The sequence below is a fragment of the Amblyomma maculatum genome, chromosome 1 (assembly GCF_055883805.1).
Source record: "Amblyomma maculatum isolate TAMU_Amacu chromosome 1, ASM5588380v1, whole genome shotgun sequence".
Lineage (NCBI taxonomy): Eukaryota > Metazoa > Arthropoda > Arachnida > Ixodida > Ixodidae > Amblyomma > Amblyomma maculatum.
In genome coordinates, this window is record NC_139344.1 from 426138796 (window position 1) to 426156618 (window position 17823).

The 17823-nt window shown below is 44.7% G+C and overlaps 1 protein-coding gene across 1 annotated transcript in view; it reads right to left on the reverse strand.

Annotated features, from left to right (window-relative positions):
* Positions 1-346: 346 nt before the first annotated feature.
* The window catches only part of LOC146209297 (uncharacterized), a 34424-nt gene continuing 16947 nt past the window's right edge, over positions 347-17823 (reverse strand). The window contains exons 5-6 of the mRNA XM_084587381.1: positions 12775-12870; positions 347-528 (exon numbers count right to left, since the gene is read on the reverse strand). Coding sequence (XP_084443507.1) covers positions 460-528; positions 12775-12870 — 165 coding nt within the window. The 3' untranslated portion in view covers positions 347-459. The remainder of the gene's footprint in view (positions 529-12774; positions 12871-17823) is intronic.

Genomic DNA, 17823 nt, shown 5'->3' on the forward strand with positions numbered 1-17823 from the left:
ATAAATAAATATACGGCCATCCAGAGGTATGGCATGCACATGTCATGTTTGAATCATTTTCATTGAACTTGTTACTTCGCGCTTAAAATGAGCATTGCTGTTTTTGAAATCCCAGCTTTAGAACATGTGGCTATGGCGGCATGACGGTGTCGATAAATAAAGTTCTTTCGCTCACTGCCTACAACGCTTACGACAGTAACGCCGGCTTTACGCGACACGGAACCACACGCTATCACGTAGCACAAGCGATCTTCTACGTGAAAAAGGTGGGGTTTGAAACATGTCGAACATGACTACCATAGGAAAAAAAAAACCTCCCAGGTTTTAAATCATCGTGAGAACAACGTGCACGGCAGAAATGCGTTTATTCCAACATAAATTTAATGTTCAATGCACAGCCTTAAAAACAGAGCTTGACTGTTTATGAGATTTGTTTTGATCATGTATGTTGCCCGCTTTTTACCTGCACAGCGTTTCTTCTCCCACTTTCAGACATTTCCCCTGTACATAAGTGTCGTTCACGTAGCGCTGAAAAAAAAAAAAAAAAAGAACCACCCGGTAGAGTCATTAAATCGCTATAATAGAAGTTGCACCTGTATGTTTTGTGTGGTTTATTTGTAATTCGAAGCACTACGAGAACTGGTCTGGCAAGAGAGCCCTGCTGTGACATTGCGTGTTTTTAGTTCGCGTCTATAATAATTTGTTCTACCAGTTTTTCAGGATGACCAATAGATGAATGTGGGCACAAGATCCATGCATTCACTGTTTCCGAGTATGTGACGCTGAGCGGATAGTGACGAACAACTATCGAGTATAGCTGAATTTATTTATGCTAAAGGGGACGAACCACGATAAGTTGCTTAGAAGAAAATAAATTAGATTGGTTGGCGCATAAAATTTATTTTTCTCTCTCAGTATGTTTATCATCGCCCAGACGAGCTTTCATCCAATTCTCGACTTCATAGCGCATGTCATGGCACAAACCCGCATCATCATTCCGCCGGGATTCACGGGTAGGCGATGCGCAGAATTCAACTTTCCGCAGCGATTCTGATTTAACTGCGCCACGAAGCCGCAATTGAGGGTTCCGGATAACTTGCCTTGTCAGATGGAAATGAGGATGCACCAGGTGCAGTCCTCCTGTCAGAGTAGAGACCTCAATCCCAGGCACGTCCTCCCGCATCACAGAGGGAGGGGGGGGGAGGGGGGTTGTTTCGGGGAGCGGGCTTTTCCCAGCCACGGGACTCATGCAATCTGGCTTATTCCCGCCGGGGCGGAGTCGCAGTGCCAGTGCACCACGTCCGTGCCACCCCGGCGGGTCAAAGTCTGACGCGAGCTAATCTTCTAATATCTGAATTCGATTCTTCCATTTTCTTCTTTGAAAATTATCATGGGGTGACCCCATTCTTCATAAAACTTGTTCTTGCCGAGCTGGTTCCCAATAACTTTAGATTGTTGCGAATTTACAGGGTCGCAGCGGAGCACCAGAGAAAGATGACCAGCGTGGCAGGCTTCTAATTCTGAACAGCTCGTGCCGTGCTTGCGCTCCGAGCACGCGCTGTACATCTTTATTTTTTTCTAACACGGGCTGGGGGGGGGGGGGGGTAGCGCTGATCTCAGCACCTCCGCTTTACAGCGTCGGCGGGCGCTATAAGATCATTAGGGAATCTTAATTAGAGCATTCATTATGCATACTACAATGGCGTTGTATTCTCTGTGTCTAGCCGTATCCCAAAGTTAAATTCACGCCGCCTACTCTCCTAATATCAAACAGCGATTATGCTTGATAAATCACGCCTGTACACACAGGAGCAAAATTGGTCACTTGTTTAGTCTTTGACTGCTCCGCCTAGCCTTGCTTTGCCGTGTCTTTCCATGTTTACCCAATAATTCAACGGATATTTAAGGCTTTATTACGATGAAGGTGTTGCAATAAAGGTCTCAAGTGCAACTCTTTCGGAGCAGCTGAAGTCGGTGACATATGAATCGGAGCATGAAATGATGCCAGCTTAGTACGGGAATAAACCGGATGCCGGGTGTGAAAACGGTCTTCACCTGGAATCATGCGTTCTGCCTGAGAAGATGTGGCGACGGAAAAGAGTATATTTGTACCATGGGATGTGAAATATAGTTTTTGAATTCAACCGGATACTGTTGAGCATGTGTTTATAGATTGCTGTAATGATGTTTTCCTGTTACAGCGAATTTTGCCTAGATTTCATTTTAAACCTTATATTAGTATAAAATAGGAATAGAGTTTCCCTTGTTAGGACCATACAGTTGCGTTTGTCTAGCGTGTGTTTACACCAAATGTCTGTTCCCCATGCCTTCTTCGTGTAGAACTATCCGAAAGTACTTTAGGGATTCTGTCCGAAAGATAATTGTTTCGAAACCTCAGCAGTGTGTACCTTATATACTTTATCGGTGTGGTGGACAATGTGACCAGATTGCACATTTTGTAATATTATGCGCTGACTGTAAAGAAGCTAAGGCTTTGCAACTCAGCCATTGTGTACTATTTTGTGTAAAAGCTCGATCGCGCAGTGATTCGGCGCAGTGATCCGACGCAGTAACCAGCGAAGACGATTTCTCTGCCTCTATCTGGGTTAAAAAGCCACTGCGGGCGAACTTTTTTGGAACGGTTGCTCGAAGATATCACTTCTCTGAAATCCAAAAAAGCAGGTATTAATACTCCTGAAATAAAATTAACTACCGACAATTAGCCCAAAAGAATACCATGCTGAAGCTGTTGCATTCCTTTGCGTAGGATGCGGTCGCTGCGATGGGGATATTTTCCAGAAAAACGCTGCTGAACCGAATATGGAGCGAAAGTATTTACTTCTTGTTCTGTTAGGCGCAGCGCCGGCTCGGGGACCACAGACACGGACACGGCACACAGCGACGAGTGGTTAGACCTGGCGTGGTATTCATTCGCAATAAAATCGCCACCCGTAGCCGAGCGCCAGTCGGAACTTCTCTCCGTGGTGAGGGACGGGGGGAGGAAATCGGAATAATAATTGGGGACGGGCTGTAGTTTCAGAAGCACTATGCGGCAGCCGCTGTACTGAGCTTCGGGATGCAGCATGAGCTTACAGTGCCCTACAAACAAATTCACGGCAAGCAGCCCAGAAAAGACTGGCCAATGGAAGTCTCACGGCTGGTGAGAATCCTCAGAGCACAAGGAGTGTAGAGGTTACAGGAACCCTAGCGGCGTAAGGCAACTTGGAAGTAAGAGAAGGGGATTAAAAAATCTTTTCCTTCTTTTCCTGAGGTGATTTCCAGAGCGAAAGCAGCTTTTTCAGAAAGTACCTGGCTGGTAGTTGCCAATAATGATGTTGCGACGTCCTCTCTTCGCCGTTTACAGCATTTACAGTGGTTTCACGGTGCTGCAAATACATGTCAGCATCCATGTATCTCACTTCAACGCTGATGCTACCCATTCTGTGGAGCGCTTTCAATGTGGGAGCTGAAAACATGAATTTAGGATGAGATGCATTGTTGTTGGGCTTGGTGCTGCTTGGATGGAGTCTTGAATGGATTGTGTTGCAGTGCTTTTCTTGAGAAGTAGGGTTGATGCTGAGTCGCAGTCGCTGCTGTACAGTGCGACCAGATGGAGCCAGATATAGACATTCCTGCGTCCTGATAGGAGGGCAGGAATGTTTTCCTGGAGAGTGCTGTGGGCACCTATTTTAGAGGTCTGTCGTTGGTAGCAAAAAAAGTCTGGGCGATCTTGAAGGCTTTGCGGATACCGATGTTCAGCTTGCCCTTTGTACCGTGAGATGAGACGGAATATTTCATGCGACTGGCCATGTAAGTGGCGACGAGCCGAATTACGCCTGCACTCATGATGTGTCCCACTAAGAGCATAATTACAGTAATCATGGTTTGAAGGTGTAAGCTGGTTAAATTGCCTAAGGAAGCCAATATTAGGAGTCTCGGCACCACTAGAATGGGACAGTCGGTGCGGTGCGGGACAATGCCGAGGCCGGGTGGGGGCCTTCCGCCATACCGATGGCGAACACAGAAAAGTTTTGATTTGTAAGTTGAAGAGGAGAGACGTCCTATTGCCAAAGAGCTTTCAGTTATGTCCGCCGCGTTTCAAAGAACTCTTGACTGGCGCCGTCTGAGGCGGTCGTTACAACTTGGTAAGGTCGTTTGCTCAATGTGTGAGATTTAAGAAATTATCAGTGGCAGGGTGCAAGAATAGCTCTGCGGTTCTGATAAAATAGTGCAGAAGGGATGAGTGCGTTAATGAGCAGGAGGGGAAAACAATTGTTACTATAAGCTGTGGCTGCCGGTCAACCTGGTTATAGTGAAGGCTGCAGACAAATAGCTTTGTAGGAGCAAGAACCTACGCGAAGTGCTTGCAGCTAGGCATACGAAAGACCCCCGTACCTTACCCTTCACTGGTGATTTGGTCCTAGGATGCCACAGGAACTATGGGTAGCACGCATCGTGATGCCGTTGTCCCTAAAGGCGCGTTAATCTCTAACATGTTAAAAGATATATACAGAGAAGAGATCTCAAGGTTTTCTGAATCAAAATAGGACTTGACTATAGCTACGTCAAAGACATCAAATTGAAAGGGTCGCCAAGGCAACCCTTTTTCATGCTACTGTTATGCTACTTATATACAACACCCTCTTTTCTTCCAGGCTTAACTATTGTATTTTAGTATGGGCACCTACAACTGAGCAGAATATTGAGAAATTACATGTCCTACAGAAATGGTTCTTACGAAATATTGAAAATCTTCCATGCTATTTCCATACGCATCACTTATTCGCAAAGTATAATGCGTTGCGGAATTATGAACTATATAATTACCGACTGCGTAAAGCATATAAGCAGGAAGTATATAATGGTTCTTTGTTTTCGAAAGAATTGCGAAAATTAGAAAGAACTACTTCAGTTTACACAACACGATATATGGAGTCCTGGAAAGTGAAAACATACAGGACTACATACGGGCAACAAATGTTGGAAAACATACTACCTTGTCGTGGCGGAGGGGCTTGCGAAACTCGATGAAGTCGTGAGCTCTGCTGTGTAGGGCCACCCAAGATAGACAGGTCACGGCAGAGAGTTCTGACAAAATGTGATTCACTGGAGAAGGTAATGGCAACCCACTCCAGTATTTCCTGCCAAGAAAACCTTATGGCCAGTCACAATACCATTAATGATATGGCGCCGGAAGATGAGCCCCCAGATTGGAAGGCGTCCCACATGTTACTGGGGATGAACAAAGGGCGATTCCTAGTAGCTCCAGGACGAATGAAGCGGCTGGGCTAAAGCCAAAAGGAAGCTCAGTTGTGGATGTGTCGGCAAGCGACCGGAAAGTCCGTTGTTGCAAGGAGATGTATCACATAGCAACATGGAATGTAAGATCTATGACGCAAGGTAAACTGGATATCATCAAGCGAGAAATGGACAGATTGAACATTGATATCTTGGGTATCAGCGAGCTCAAGTGGACCGGAATGGGAGAATTTAACTCCGGCGACCATTATGTCTTTTATTGTGGGCACGAATCCAAAAGAAGGAATGGGGTTGCTCTCATAGTAAACAGAAGATTGGGCAAAGCATTGCTAGGGTACAACCCCAAAAACGACCGAATGATTTCACTTTGGATCCAAGGTCGCCCTTTCAACATAACAGTTATCCAAGTCTATGCACCGACCACTACTGCCGAAGAAGCTGACGTTGAGAGATTTTATGCGTACCTACAATGCCTTTTAGACCGCACCCCATCATCAGACGTCGTTTTTCTCATAGGAGACTGGAATGCTAAGGTAGGGAGTGAAGAAATATCCGGAATTACAGGCAAGTTCGGTCTTGGTGAGCCAAATGAAGCTGGGCAGAGGCTAGTAGAGTTTTGTCAAGAAAACAACCTGACCATAGCGAATACTCATTTTCAACAGCACAAGAGGCGCCTGTACACATGGACTTCACCGGACGGTCTGTACAGGAATCAGATCGATTATATTATTTGCCGGCAAAGATGGAGAAGCGCTATACAAGCAGTAAAAACAAGGCCTGGGGCCGATTGTGGCACCGATCATCAGCTTCTTGTTGCCAAAATTAAGCTTCGATTGAGGAAAACGCAGAAAACTAGAAGGCCTTTCAGGTATAATCTGGATCAGGTTCCATTAGAATATGCTGTGGAAGTGAGGAATCGATTTCAAGAATTAGATCTAGAAGACAAAGAGCCCGAAGAGATGTGGACTGATGTTCGTGATATCAATGCGGATTTTCAGAAAATAGCAAGAAGAGATGAGACTGCCTTCCTGAACATACAGTACCAAGCAGTTGAGGACAACAGCCAATTAAGGAACACAAGAGCTCTGTATAAGACAATCAAAGATATCAAAGGAAGCTTCAGTGCTAAGCTGGGCGTGATAAAGGACAAACGAGGCAAGGACCTTCCTGAAGCCGCAGAGATAAAGAAGAGGTGGCAGGAATACACAGAAGAACTGTACAAGAAGGACCCGAATGTGCAAACCCAACATAAGACGGTTGTGATCACTGATCTCGAGCCGGGCATCCTGAAGAGTGAAGTTGAATGGGCCTTAGCCAGCCTTGCTAAGAACGAAGCTAGCGGAATTGATGGCATTCCAGCTGTGTCGCTTCAAAACCTCAACCATGACGCTGTTAACATTCTGCATGCATTATGTCAGAAGATTTGGACAACCCTGCAGTGGCCATAGGATTGGAGGAGATCAGTTTACATCCCCATTCCAAAGAAAGGCAGTGCCAAAGATTGTTACAACTACCGCACGATCGCGCTTATTTCGCATGCTAGCAAGGTGATGTTGAAAATCCTCCAAGGTAGGCTGCAGCAGTATGTGGATCGGGAGCTTCCGGACGTGCAAGCTGGGTTTCGCAAGGGCAGAGGAACTAGAGACCAAGTTGCCAACCTTTGCTGGATCATGGAAAAAGCAAGATAGTTCCAGAAACCCATCTACTTCTGCTTTATTGATTATGCGAAAGCGTTTGACTGTGTAGATCACAGCAGATTGTGGCAAGCTCTCCAAGAGATGGGAGTTCCAATTCACCTCATCTGTCTCTCCTCAGGAGCCTGTATGAAGGGCAAGAGGCCACAGTCAGAACTGGGCATGGTCTTACTGATTGGTTTCCGATTGAGAAAGGAGTGAGGCAAGGCTGCATACTGTCGCCCTGCCTATTTAACCTATATGCAGAGTGCATCATGAGGAAAGCCGGTCTGGACGAGTCTTCAGCTGGAGTGAAGATTGCTGGAAAATGTATCAACAACCTTAGATATGCGGATGATACCACTTTAATGGCAGAAAGTGAAGCGGAACTCAAGAGACTTTTGATGCGCGTACAAGAAGAGAGTGAGAAGTTTGGCCTTAAACTGAACATTAAAAAGACAAAGATCATGGCGTCTTGCCCTATCAAGTCCTGGAGCATCAGGGGACAAGAAGTGGAAGCTGTGACAGATTTTCTCTTCTTGGGCTCCAAGATTACCTCGGAAGGAGACTGCAGCCATGAAATTAGGAGACGCCTGCTTCTGGGAAAGAGAGCAATGGATAGTCTTGACCGCCTAGTAAAGAGCAGAGACATTAGTCTGCCAACCAAGATCCGTATAACTCGTGCTATGCTCTTTCCAGTTGTGATGTATGGATGCGAGAGTTGGACTGTGAAAAAGGCTGACCGCCGAAGAATTGACGCGTTTGAATTGTGGTGCTGGCGAAGACTCTTGAGAGTTCCTTGGAATGCCAGAAGATCAAATCGGTCAATATTGTCGACCATAAACCCTGACTGCTCATTGGAGGGTCAAATTCTAAAGTTAAAGCTCAGCTACTTTGGTCATCTGATGAGAAGAGAGGAGTCGCTGGAGAAAGATTTGATGTTGGGAAAGGTTGAGGGTCGCCGGAGAAGGGGTAGGCAGCAAACGCGATGGTTAGATGGCATCCTTGAGGCACTGCAGATGAAGTTATGTGATGTTAGGAAGATAGAGACCGGAAAGCGTGGCGTGATATGGTCAATAGGGTCACAAAGAGTCGGACACGACTGAACGACTGAACTGAACTGAGATTATTAAACTGTTTTGAGCGTCGCAATATAGGCCTTAAGAAACTCCTTTAAAGCTCTGCGTAGCATTTTCCAGTTCGATTCCATACCAGTGTTTAATTAAGCGCCTTTGCTCGGCCTGAACGTTTTTGCAATATGTATGAACTCGCTGTCTTAAATCATTTCTATAAAATTCACAATGCTGTGTGGCATCATGATGTTACATTCTTTTATTTCTGTGCTATAATTGTCATGAAATCTGCTTCCTTATAGTGTCAATGTTCTGCAATTGTTTTATCTCTTTCTTATGTGTATATATAACTTGCTTTAATGTCGTAACCAAAGTAAATATTGTATAGACGCCAAGTCCATGACTGCTCCTCAAGTGCCAAGCCGGTGGCGTGATGCTTTGTCAAGCTGTCCTTGTGGCCGTGTTTTCTTCACGCCTCCTGTATCATGTATGCTGTACTTGGTGCAAATAAACTTCAAATCAATTCAATTGTGTTATCGTTGGCAGATGAAGCATTTTAAACCCCAGATACGGCGAACCACCTCGCAAAGTGAAAAGAAGGTGTTTAAGCGCTTCGAAGACCACGCCGTCAAACAGCACCCCAAATCCTCACTCTTTCACCAAGTTCGAATGAGAGTCACTGTGTCGAAGCTTGTGCCTTCTTGAATTGACATGGTGATGGGATTGAAGATTGGGCTGTCGGGATTTTTCCGCACGATAAATGATAAGATAAGCCAGGAAATTTTGATGTTAAGGATCTTGCTCGTGGTGCTGCTTAGCATTGAGTACTGCAAATTCTACCTTGCTGATGACAAGATGGAGCCGTGAAATCCAGGTGAATGCTTGATTCCTGATGTATTCAGGCGAAAATAACATATCCTCCTGAGACCCGGCTATGGGGATTTGTCCAATATATTGGACACTAAGTAATCAGACAGTACTCCTATGCCAAGGCATTCATCCTCATAAAACCCTGCAGTCCAATATATTGGACACCTGCTAGCGCCATCTATGCAACATGGATGAAAACGCATTGTTCAAATTACCGCCAAAACTTTTCAAAAGGGCGACATTCAGCGGCGCGGCGTTTGATGGCACCTGTCGGCGAAGTAAGTCCTTTTTCTCGTATTTCTACCTGCTTTCAAAGCATATCTTTGATTTTATATTAAAGGTAATACAACAGCGAATGTGCAGAATAAGAAATTTAAACTGTTCAAGCGCTTACTTTTATTCATGCGTCCTTTGATTTCGCGTGTCCACTGTGTTGGACGCTGGGACTCAACCCGGTCATTTTGACCGCGCTTTTGCCACGGCCTTGTTATGAATAGCAGACGAGTATTGTTGCTATTTAGCGGCTTGCGGACAAAATCGCCTCTATTTGTAGTGTAGCAGACCGGCCTCGCATGTCTGATGAGACAGCTGACGCAAGTTTATAATTTTATAATTTATAATTTTAATTAAAAATTAAAATTTATAAATTGTAGCATCATAAATTATAAATTTAAAATTTTATAATTTTGTAATATAAAACAATGTTCTTTTGCACCAAATGCCCGCCCTTCTTCTGCATCACAAATGACAGAAGATGTTTTGAAATTGCCCACAAAAAGTGAAGAAGCAAGCGAAAGTTTTTTTTTTTTTTTTTTTTTTTTTTGAGCAGACGAAGGCTTGCTTTTACGTTCTTTTTCACCATTTTACCTTAGAAGTTAATAAAAAAAATTGCACACGAGTTTGAGAGCATTACCTGCGGCATGTAAATACATACGCGTTTGGTGAAAAAAGAACGGGTAGAATCCCAGTGTCCAATATATTGGACATCGCACTGAGCTGATACTATCAGGGCTATTCAAAAAACGTTTAACACTTTTCACCTTCATAACCATGCTGACTTATTCTGCAAGTTAAAGAAAAATCTGTGCACCCAATGCATTCCCGGTCTCAGGAGGATATTCCAGAATGTTGTCCCGTAGTGTGAGCTGGGTATCAAGTATGCAGAAGTCACTTCAGTTCGGACTTGTTAGTGATAAATTTCAGTTCACTCGTTCAGTCGTGTCCGACTCTTCGTGACCCTATGGACCATGTCACGCCACGCTTTCCGGTCTCTCACTATCTTCCCAACATCACATAACTTCATCTGCAGTGCCTCGAGGATGCCATCTAACCATCGCGCTCGCTGCCTACCCCTTCTCCGGCGACCCTCAACCTTTCCCAACATCAAATCTTTCTCCAGCGACTCCTCTCTTCTCATCAGATGACCAAAATAGCGGAGCTTTAACTTTAGAATTTGACCCTCCAATGAGCAGTCAGGGTTTATGGTCGACAATATCGACTGATTTGGTCTTCTGGCAGTCCAAGGAACTCTCAAGAGTCTTCGCCAGCACCACAATTCAAACGCGTCAATTCTTCGGCGGTCAGCCTTTTTCACAGTCCAACTCTCGCATCCATACATCACAACTGGAAAGACCATAGCACGAGTTGTAGGGATCTTGGTTGGCCGACTAATGTCTCTGCTCTTTATTAGGCGGTCAAGGCTAACCATTGCTCTCTTTCCCAGAAGCAATCGTCTCCTAATTTCATGGCTGCAGTCTCCTTCCGAGGTAATCTTGGAGCCCAAGAAGAGAAAATCTGTCACAGCTTCCACTTCTTGTCCCTTGATGCTCCAGGACTTGATAGGGCAAGATGCCATGATCTTTGTCTTTTTAATGTTCAGTTTAAGCCCAAACTTCTCACTCTCTTCCTGTATGCGCATCAGAAGTCTCTTGAGTTCCACTTCACTTTCTGCCATTAAAGTGGTATCATCCGCATATCTGAGGTTGTTGATACGTTTTCCAGGAAACTTCACTTTAGGCCCTTTCATTTCCGGATGGTGTCAGATAGTTATGAAATGACTGGTACAGCTTATGAGAAAAGTCAGCATTCATGTTGCAACATGAACGCGGAAACACGATGAGGCGTCAAAATTTCCTGGGCAGCACGAAAAAGAACGATGAACTCGATGAAAGATTTCGCCACCCCCACATCTTTCAGTGAAAGTACAGTTGGCAATGTGGCTTACTGTGCCAAGTATTGTCTCGTTAACGATCATCGGGCTTCTTCACTTCAATACAGGGAAAGGTCTGAGCAGACCTGTCCAATACGACCCGCCATATATCTTTCTATGCTTCTATCAACAATCTTTCCATGATTTTATTTCAGAGACAACCGTGAAGTAACGTAAGAAATGCTTATGATAACATCGCACAGCTCAATACGCCTTTTTTGGTTTCATGCAGAGTGCTTGTTTTTGTTTTGGTTTGTTGTATTCTCGCCTGGACACGTATTTCTCTGGCGTAAGCCTTTATGCCGCCCGTTTATGTCGCTATTGTGTTAGAATGCTGTATATTTTTGTTGTGAACAAGCATTTTTATATTGAACAAATTCTGCCACAGCTTCCCAAAAGGGCTAGCACTAATTGTGAATAATTAAATAAAATACACCCACTAGAACGTTTTAGAGGCGCGGAGTACATAAAGTGAGGAAATGATGACGACAAAATCCTCGGCTATGCACGAAGTTGACATTGGGTAATTCTTTGAAGATTATATTACACGCAACGTAAATACCATAAAATAGCAAGTTGAACAGCCGTCACCATGTAGTTTATTTGGTAGAGCCCGTTACGCTAAATTCGCATATCGTGGGCTCAGATCTCACCAGAGGTGTGCGGTTGTGTTGCTTTCTAGTTCCTTATACATACTAATACTTGCGCTGGACGGAGTGGCCGCGAAGAAGGAAGCCGAGGTGTCAATTGAAAGTGCACACGACGAAAGAGAACACGCCTCTTGTTTTTATATAGAGAGCCCCTAACGCACTTATGGGTTCCGGTCATGTGACCTTAGAAACACCATAGGCAAGGGCAAGAAACAGTGAGACATGAATGTAATCCACGAAACAAAAACAAGATTTGAATGAAACCGAAACTGAAGCAGATAGACAAGGCTCGCGACCTAACGGTTGTGAGTCCTTTATCTGACATGTATTCATAGACAGAATGAAAAAGAAGCGGAACAATGAATTCATCATGTTTAGTTTTTCATATCAGTGGCTGCTTGCTTCCTTCGTATTTATACCACACGAGCCTCCCTCTTCCCAATATTTCTCTGCTGGATATCATTGCTCATATGTAAATAATTTCTACCATTAAGATGCTTTTTTCTATGCTCCATTCTGCTATTTAAATGTGTCCGAACGCTACATCTATCGCATCATTCCCAGAGCTACTGCATAATTCCCAAATGAAGTTTAACTCGTTTCGCTAGCCTCCACATGTCTGCTCCATTGGCAAGTGGTGGCAAGATACAGCCATTGTGAATGTTCTTTTTGAGGGGTAGCTGCTATTACTGTCCTGGTAACCGCTGCGAAATTCGCAGAATCCTATTTTTATTAGCCTACCTAATTCACTGTCATGTTCAGGTCAAATGTTCCTGTCTGCAATAAACGTACGCATTTCCTGTCAATACCCATTGCGGTGGTGCGTATCGTAAGTAATTGTGCACTTCCTAGGCCTTGCAACATCAGTTAGCAGTTCCTCATACGAATCCTTAGAACAACCACTAAGCTTTATTCGTTAGCGAACAATTTTTTACGAATAATAAAGGCAGAAACTCATCACGAGTAACATACGTTCGCGAACAAGATATAAATATAGGAAAATGTTGAATGGTCGACATCGAAAAGTTTTGCAAACTTACATTGCATGGTGTCTGAGGGGGATAATACCCGAACTCTGCTTTATCTGTATTTGGATTGGTGCATATAAACGCACAACCAAATGGGAGTTTGGTCTCCTGAAAACGAAACAGAGAAATACAGGCTCTAAATCTACGCGCTACAGATGCAAGGAAAGTCATTGAGGAACAATTAAGCCGTACGTTAATATGTTCGACTCGACAGCGTTAAAAGCACTCGTCGGCGGCTCCCTTTGGGGATCATCGATCATCTACAATTATCCCTCAGTGTGTACCTGTTATACGACATTTTTGTCTCATGGTTCCACGATTAACCTCCCCCCCCCCCCCCCCCCCCCCAATATGGGCTACGAAATCCCTTCTCTGCCCCACCCCGTTGCACTCTGCTGTACCAATCAGTCAATTTTGTTTGCGGATAGACCCATTCTTGCTCTTATGTGAATGTGGGGTTCACTTTGCTTGTACAAATAACATTTCAGTAAATACCTGCTGAGACGTTTAAATCCTGCTGAAACCTTTAAATTCAAAACACAAAGAAAGCTACAGTGGCAAGGCCAACAATACACCTCTTTCACACACTTTTCAACGTCTGTTGGTCGACCGGTTGAGCTGTGCAGAGAATGACATGATGATGTGCCCTACTTTCATTACTTATCTGCCACTCGCACCTCTTAAGGCAGCGCACGGGTAGTTTGTCGAGAAAGCAACACTACGACAGCCAAAGCGAGAGCTCGGGTAGCTGCAGCTACACCGTGAAGAGGCGTAGCTACACCGTGAAGAGGTATAGCTACGGCCTCCTCATAAAAAAGTCAGCCTGCCATGGCATTCCAATTCACGTTACCCCTATGCCATGGGCCGGAGCTGCCAACTCGGGTCGCTCCTTTCATTGGGAGGGTGATATCAGAATCAGCCTGCCAGAACCGTTTGCATTTTTGTTACCCCTACGACATGCAGGCACGTCCATACGGTTTGGTTGGTTGAAGCGTGACTGTATATGCGGGCCGGTAGATTGCGCTCTCGTGTCGTACCCTTGAAGGATGAGCTTAAGTGTCTCCAATAACGTAGCACCTTACACTGATAGGGCGTGATGGGGCAATAATGTAGCAGGCAAAAGAAGCTTCCGTCGTTGCTTTCGCAATTCAACTAGGGTTAACCAGAGCTAAACCACAACCAATTTTTTTCGAATTCGTCACATTCCATTTTTTTTTTGGCGAAAGCAAGTTTGTTGGCGGCAGGATGTCGGCAGACAATAAGTGTTGAAGTTTCTATAAATTTGTAGTACCAAACTGACTCCTCTTGGCGGCAACTGAAGCGCGAGCAAAACGATGGAACCGCGCATAACAAGGCGATATTTTAGTCATAGATAACGTAGCTGTATCGCAGTTGACTTTCACTTCGCAGACGTAGTAACGAACTCCGTTTAAATTTCTGACCTACGCTCTTATAGCTACGTATTTTAACGCTAGCGTTATAGTTATCGCATTCGCGTTTTTTGACATTGATGGTAGTTTCCTTGCTCACAATTGTCTGGTTCTTTAATAAGCTCAGCACCTCTCATTCGCCGACGCTATATGCTAAGGCCATTTTGTTATCACGAGGATTACATGAGGTCCATGTAAGGCAAACGAAATGTGGTCGCCTTCCTACAGTTCAAGTCTGCATTGTCGTAGCGCATGTATGTAATGGCGACATAATAAAGTGTGGATGTTGATCTAACACAACATCACTCATTCAAGCCCTTAATGAAATCATTGAAGTCAGGTGATTGATATTCATGGGTTCTCAGAATACACTTGAAGGCCTTTTACAGCGCAGCTATTTGGCGCCCGTTCCTGCGTTTTGCGGCATCGCTGTTGCCCTTCGTAACCAGCTTCATAAATAGATAAATAAATCCTTTCTCTACCGGGAATCGAGCCTCGCTCCCTTGGATCCCCAGCCGAGTGCTTTAATCAATTGCGCAATGCCCAAGATCATGAAACGCACATCATAATTCTCCTTGTCTGCCGTGATGGTTACAGTAGCGATGACGACGACGCTGCAATTAGTTAAAATGACAATGATGACATTAGCAATGATAATGACGGTGCATTTAGTTCATAATGATGATGAGAGCAAATGTGATAAACCGTGTTTACTAGCAACGCTTAGGCTTTCGCATTTCTAGTGTGTAGATTCCAAAGTGTCCTCAGAATTTTAGAGCGGACTTCTTTGGCGCCCGTTCCTGCGTTAACACGACATCGCCGTTGCGCCTCTAAATCATCTCCACAGCCGAAAAGGAATGGTACCATATGATAGAGCATCAAGGAAGGGTGTACATGACTTTGTCGGCGCTGTAAAATAAGAGATGGTTGGTATATCGGAAAACGAATATTACCATCAGATCGAGCGTCAAGGAAAGCTGTGCAAGTGACAATATGGTCGATGTGCTTTATTTAAGTGAATAATTAGAGCCAATAACAACAATACTGAATAATTGGTTTCCACCTGGGTGGCGCAGTGGTTAGGCACTCGACTACAGGGCCCAAGGATACGGGATCGAATCGGGGCTCAGCGACTGCTTTTGAATGGAGGCGAAAAGCAAGGTGCCCGTGTGCTGTGCGATGTCAGTGCACTTTAAAGAACCCCAGGTGGTCAAAATTTCCGGAGTCCTCCACTACGGCGTCTCTTATAGCCTGAGTTGCTTTGGGACGTTAAACCCCAGACACCAAACCAATCAGACCAAACCATTTTGCCACCTTATCTGAGCACCGTTCTGCCCTCGTCGTCGTTGGTCTTGTTTTTCGTCAAAATATAAAAGTAACCTCCCCCCCCCTCCCCAGTGCTACTTCGTTGATTGTTTTGCATCAGGGTTCGCAGGGGGCGCAACAAAATTAAAGCCTTGCTCAGTCGTCACCATCGTGGTCGTCACGCAGGCGTCTGTGGGACTTTCGCTACCATGGTATCCTTCTACCACGACTACGACACGCTGCCGGCAGATGCCGTTTTTACGACGGCCCAACGCAGCCCGTCGCGATGTTCCCGGAACAAGGCGGAGATTTGTCGTCCATCTTGGCCGGCAGTGGAGGAGCACCGGTTGCAAGCCTAGAGGCGGAGTGGCTGCTTCTGCGGCAGCCAGTCTTTGTGCCTACTGTCTTATGAATGTAGCGTCAGGCGTCTTTCCTCGGGAATTGTATCCACCTTGTAAGTGCCACTGAGGGCATTCATTTGCGAAATACTTCGCTGCAACATCTATGTAGAGCCTTCTAGTGGTTTCTTGTTGCCTCAGAATAAACCCAATTTTTGAAAGCGTTGACTTCAATACTTATTCTAAAAAAAATGTATAAATTAGATGTACATTTCTTACCGCAAATTCGGTTCCAAAATATAAAGAAGCTTTATCAGAAAAATTAACTGGTGACCAACCAAGATGCTGCATACTCTTGCTTTAGAAGCGCGCATAATCTCGCTCCCTGGGATGTAACAATCGAGGCAGCATATTGCAACCAGTGATATTCGCAACATCTTCAACAGTCTATGACAGACCATTTGCACACAGGCGTGAAAGTTGATAATGAATTGGCATCTAACGAATGTCACCATCATGACACCTTCATTTTGGGTATCTCTGAACTACACTGGATAGCAGTGCTTCGGTGGCGGTACGATTTACTTGTAAAATCGCCCTATGTCTAACTCAGATATCAGTGAAATGACGCAAAAATATGTCAATAGGATCAGGTTCGTCAGGAGCGCAACTAATGGCGTTGTCGGCTTGAAGAATGCACTCATGTTCACATTTAAGATGACGCTGTTGAAGTTAATTGCCTAAGTAGTGGTAAGGAAGAGAATTCAGTCGGGGCTGCTCAAAGGACGACTCATATATGTCTTTGTCCTTCCCTTCCCTTCCGCGCCTTTGCCTTTGCTTGAAATCAGCGTGATGCACGTTGCTGCTTTCTTGAGCACGGACGAAAATTCGTGAAAGTTGGCATAAATCGAACTAATGTGGTATAAATAGTCAAGTCTACAGCCTAAGAAAGGACTTGACAAGTGTTTTTTTTTTGCCCTGTTGAGCACCTGCCACAGCTGGACTTAAACACGGACAGCGAAAATATACCACGCATAAAATTTAGCTCTTTTTTTCCTCGTATTTATTAACGGCTGCTCCCAGACAAAAATTGTCCTCAGAAATGACCTGGAAATAGCTGTGCCTTTATTTAAGAGCGGATACGACGTGTCTTCTTACGAACTGTACGAAGAATGCTACGGCAGCTTACTGTGTCCAGTCAGACGCCCGACACATTCATCTAAGAAGGCTGAATCCAATATTGACATTTTATGTTCTGCGTGACATTTCGCACCATTATGCATGCTTGTTACATAAACTGCGTTTAAAAGTGGCTTTGCGCAGGTACGTGCATTTTGGACAGGTGGACTCGCCGGAATGTTCAACTTGTGGCATTACCGAGATTGCGGACCATATAATATTGGTGTTCCCAGTGTATGCGCGTTAACGAAATGTGCAAGCCGTTTCCTTGAAGCGTTTGGACAAAAGGCCTTTGTCGGAGGAACTGCTTCTGGGCGCTCGGCGAGACAAGGGAAAGAGGGTCTGGTCAGTGCAGGCTCATTGCCGTTTTTTGTGCTCCAGCGGACTTGATTCGCGCTTGTAAAGCAAGCTGCCGTGCCTGTATATATTTTCATAAGCCCTCTTCGACATCGTCACCCGTCATGATCTTTTTTCTTCCCCCCCTTTCCCAGTGCAGAGTAGCAGGCCAGATTTTAATCATTCCGACCAACCTCTCTGCCTATCCTTTCAATAAATTCATATATCTATCTACTCCCAGACAAATTCGTGTTGTACAATCGTTTAAATTGAAAATGCTACAAAGAGAAGTTTATTGACTTCCATTCACATAAAACATACATATGCTGCAAAATACACTGCATTTACATTCTGAATCAGCAGAAGGTTTTGCCTGCGCATCTATGCTACTTGCATCAACCGGGATACAACAAAGAAATGCAACATACATTTTTCCACAGGAAACAAAATCCTCAAGAGCCATCTCACTGCCC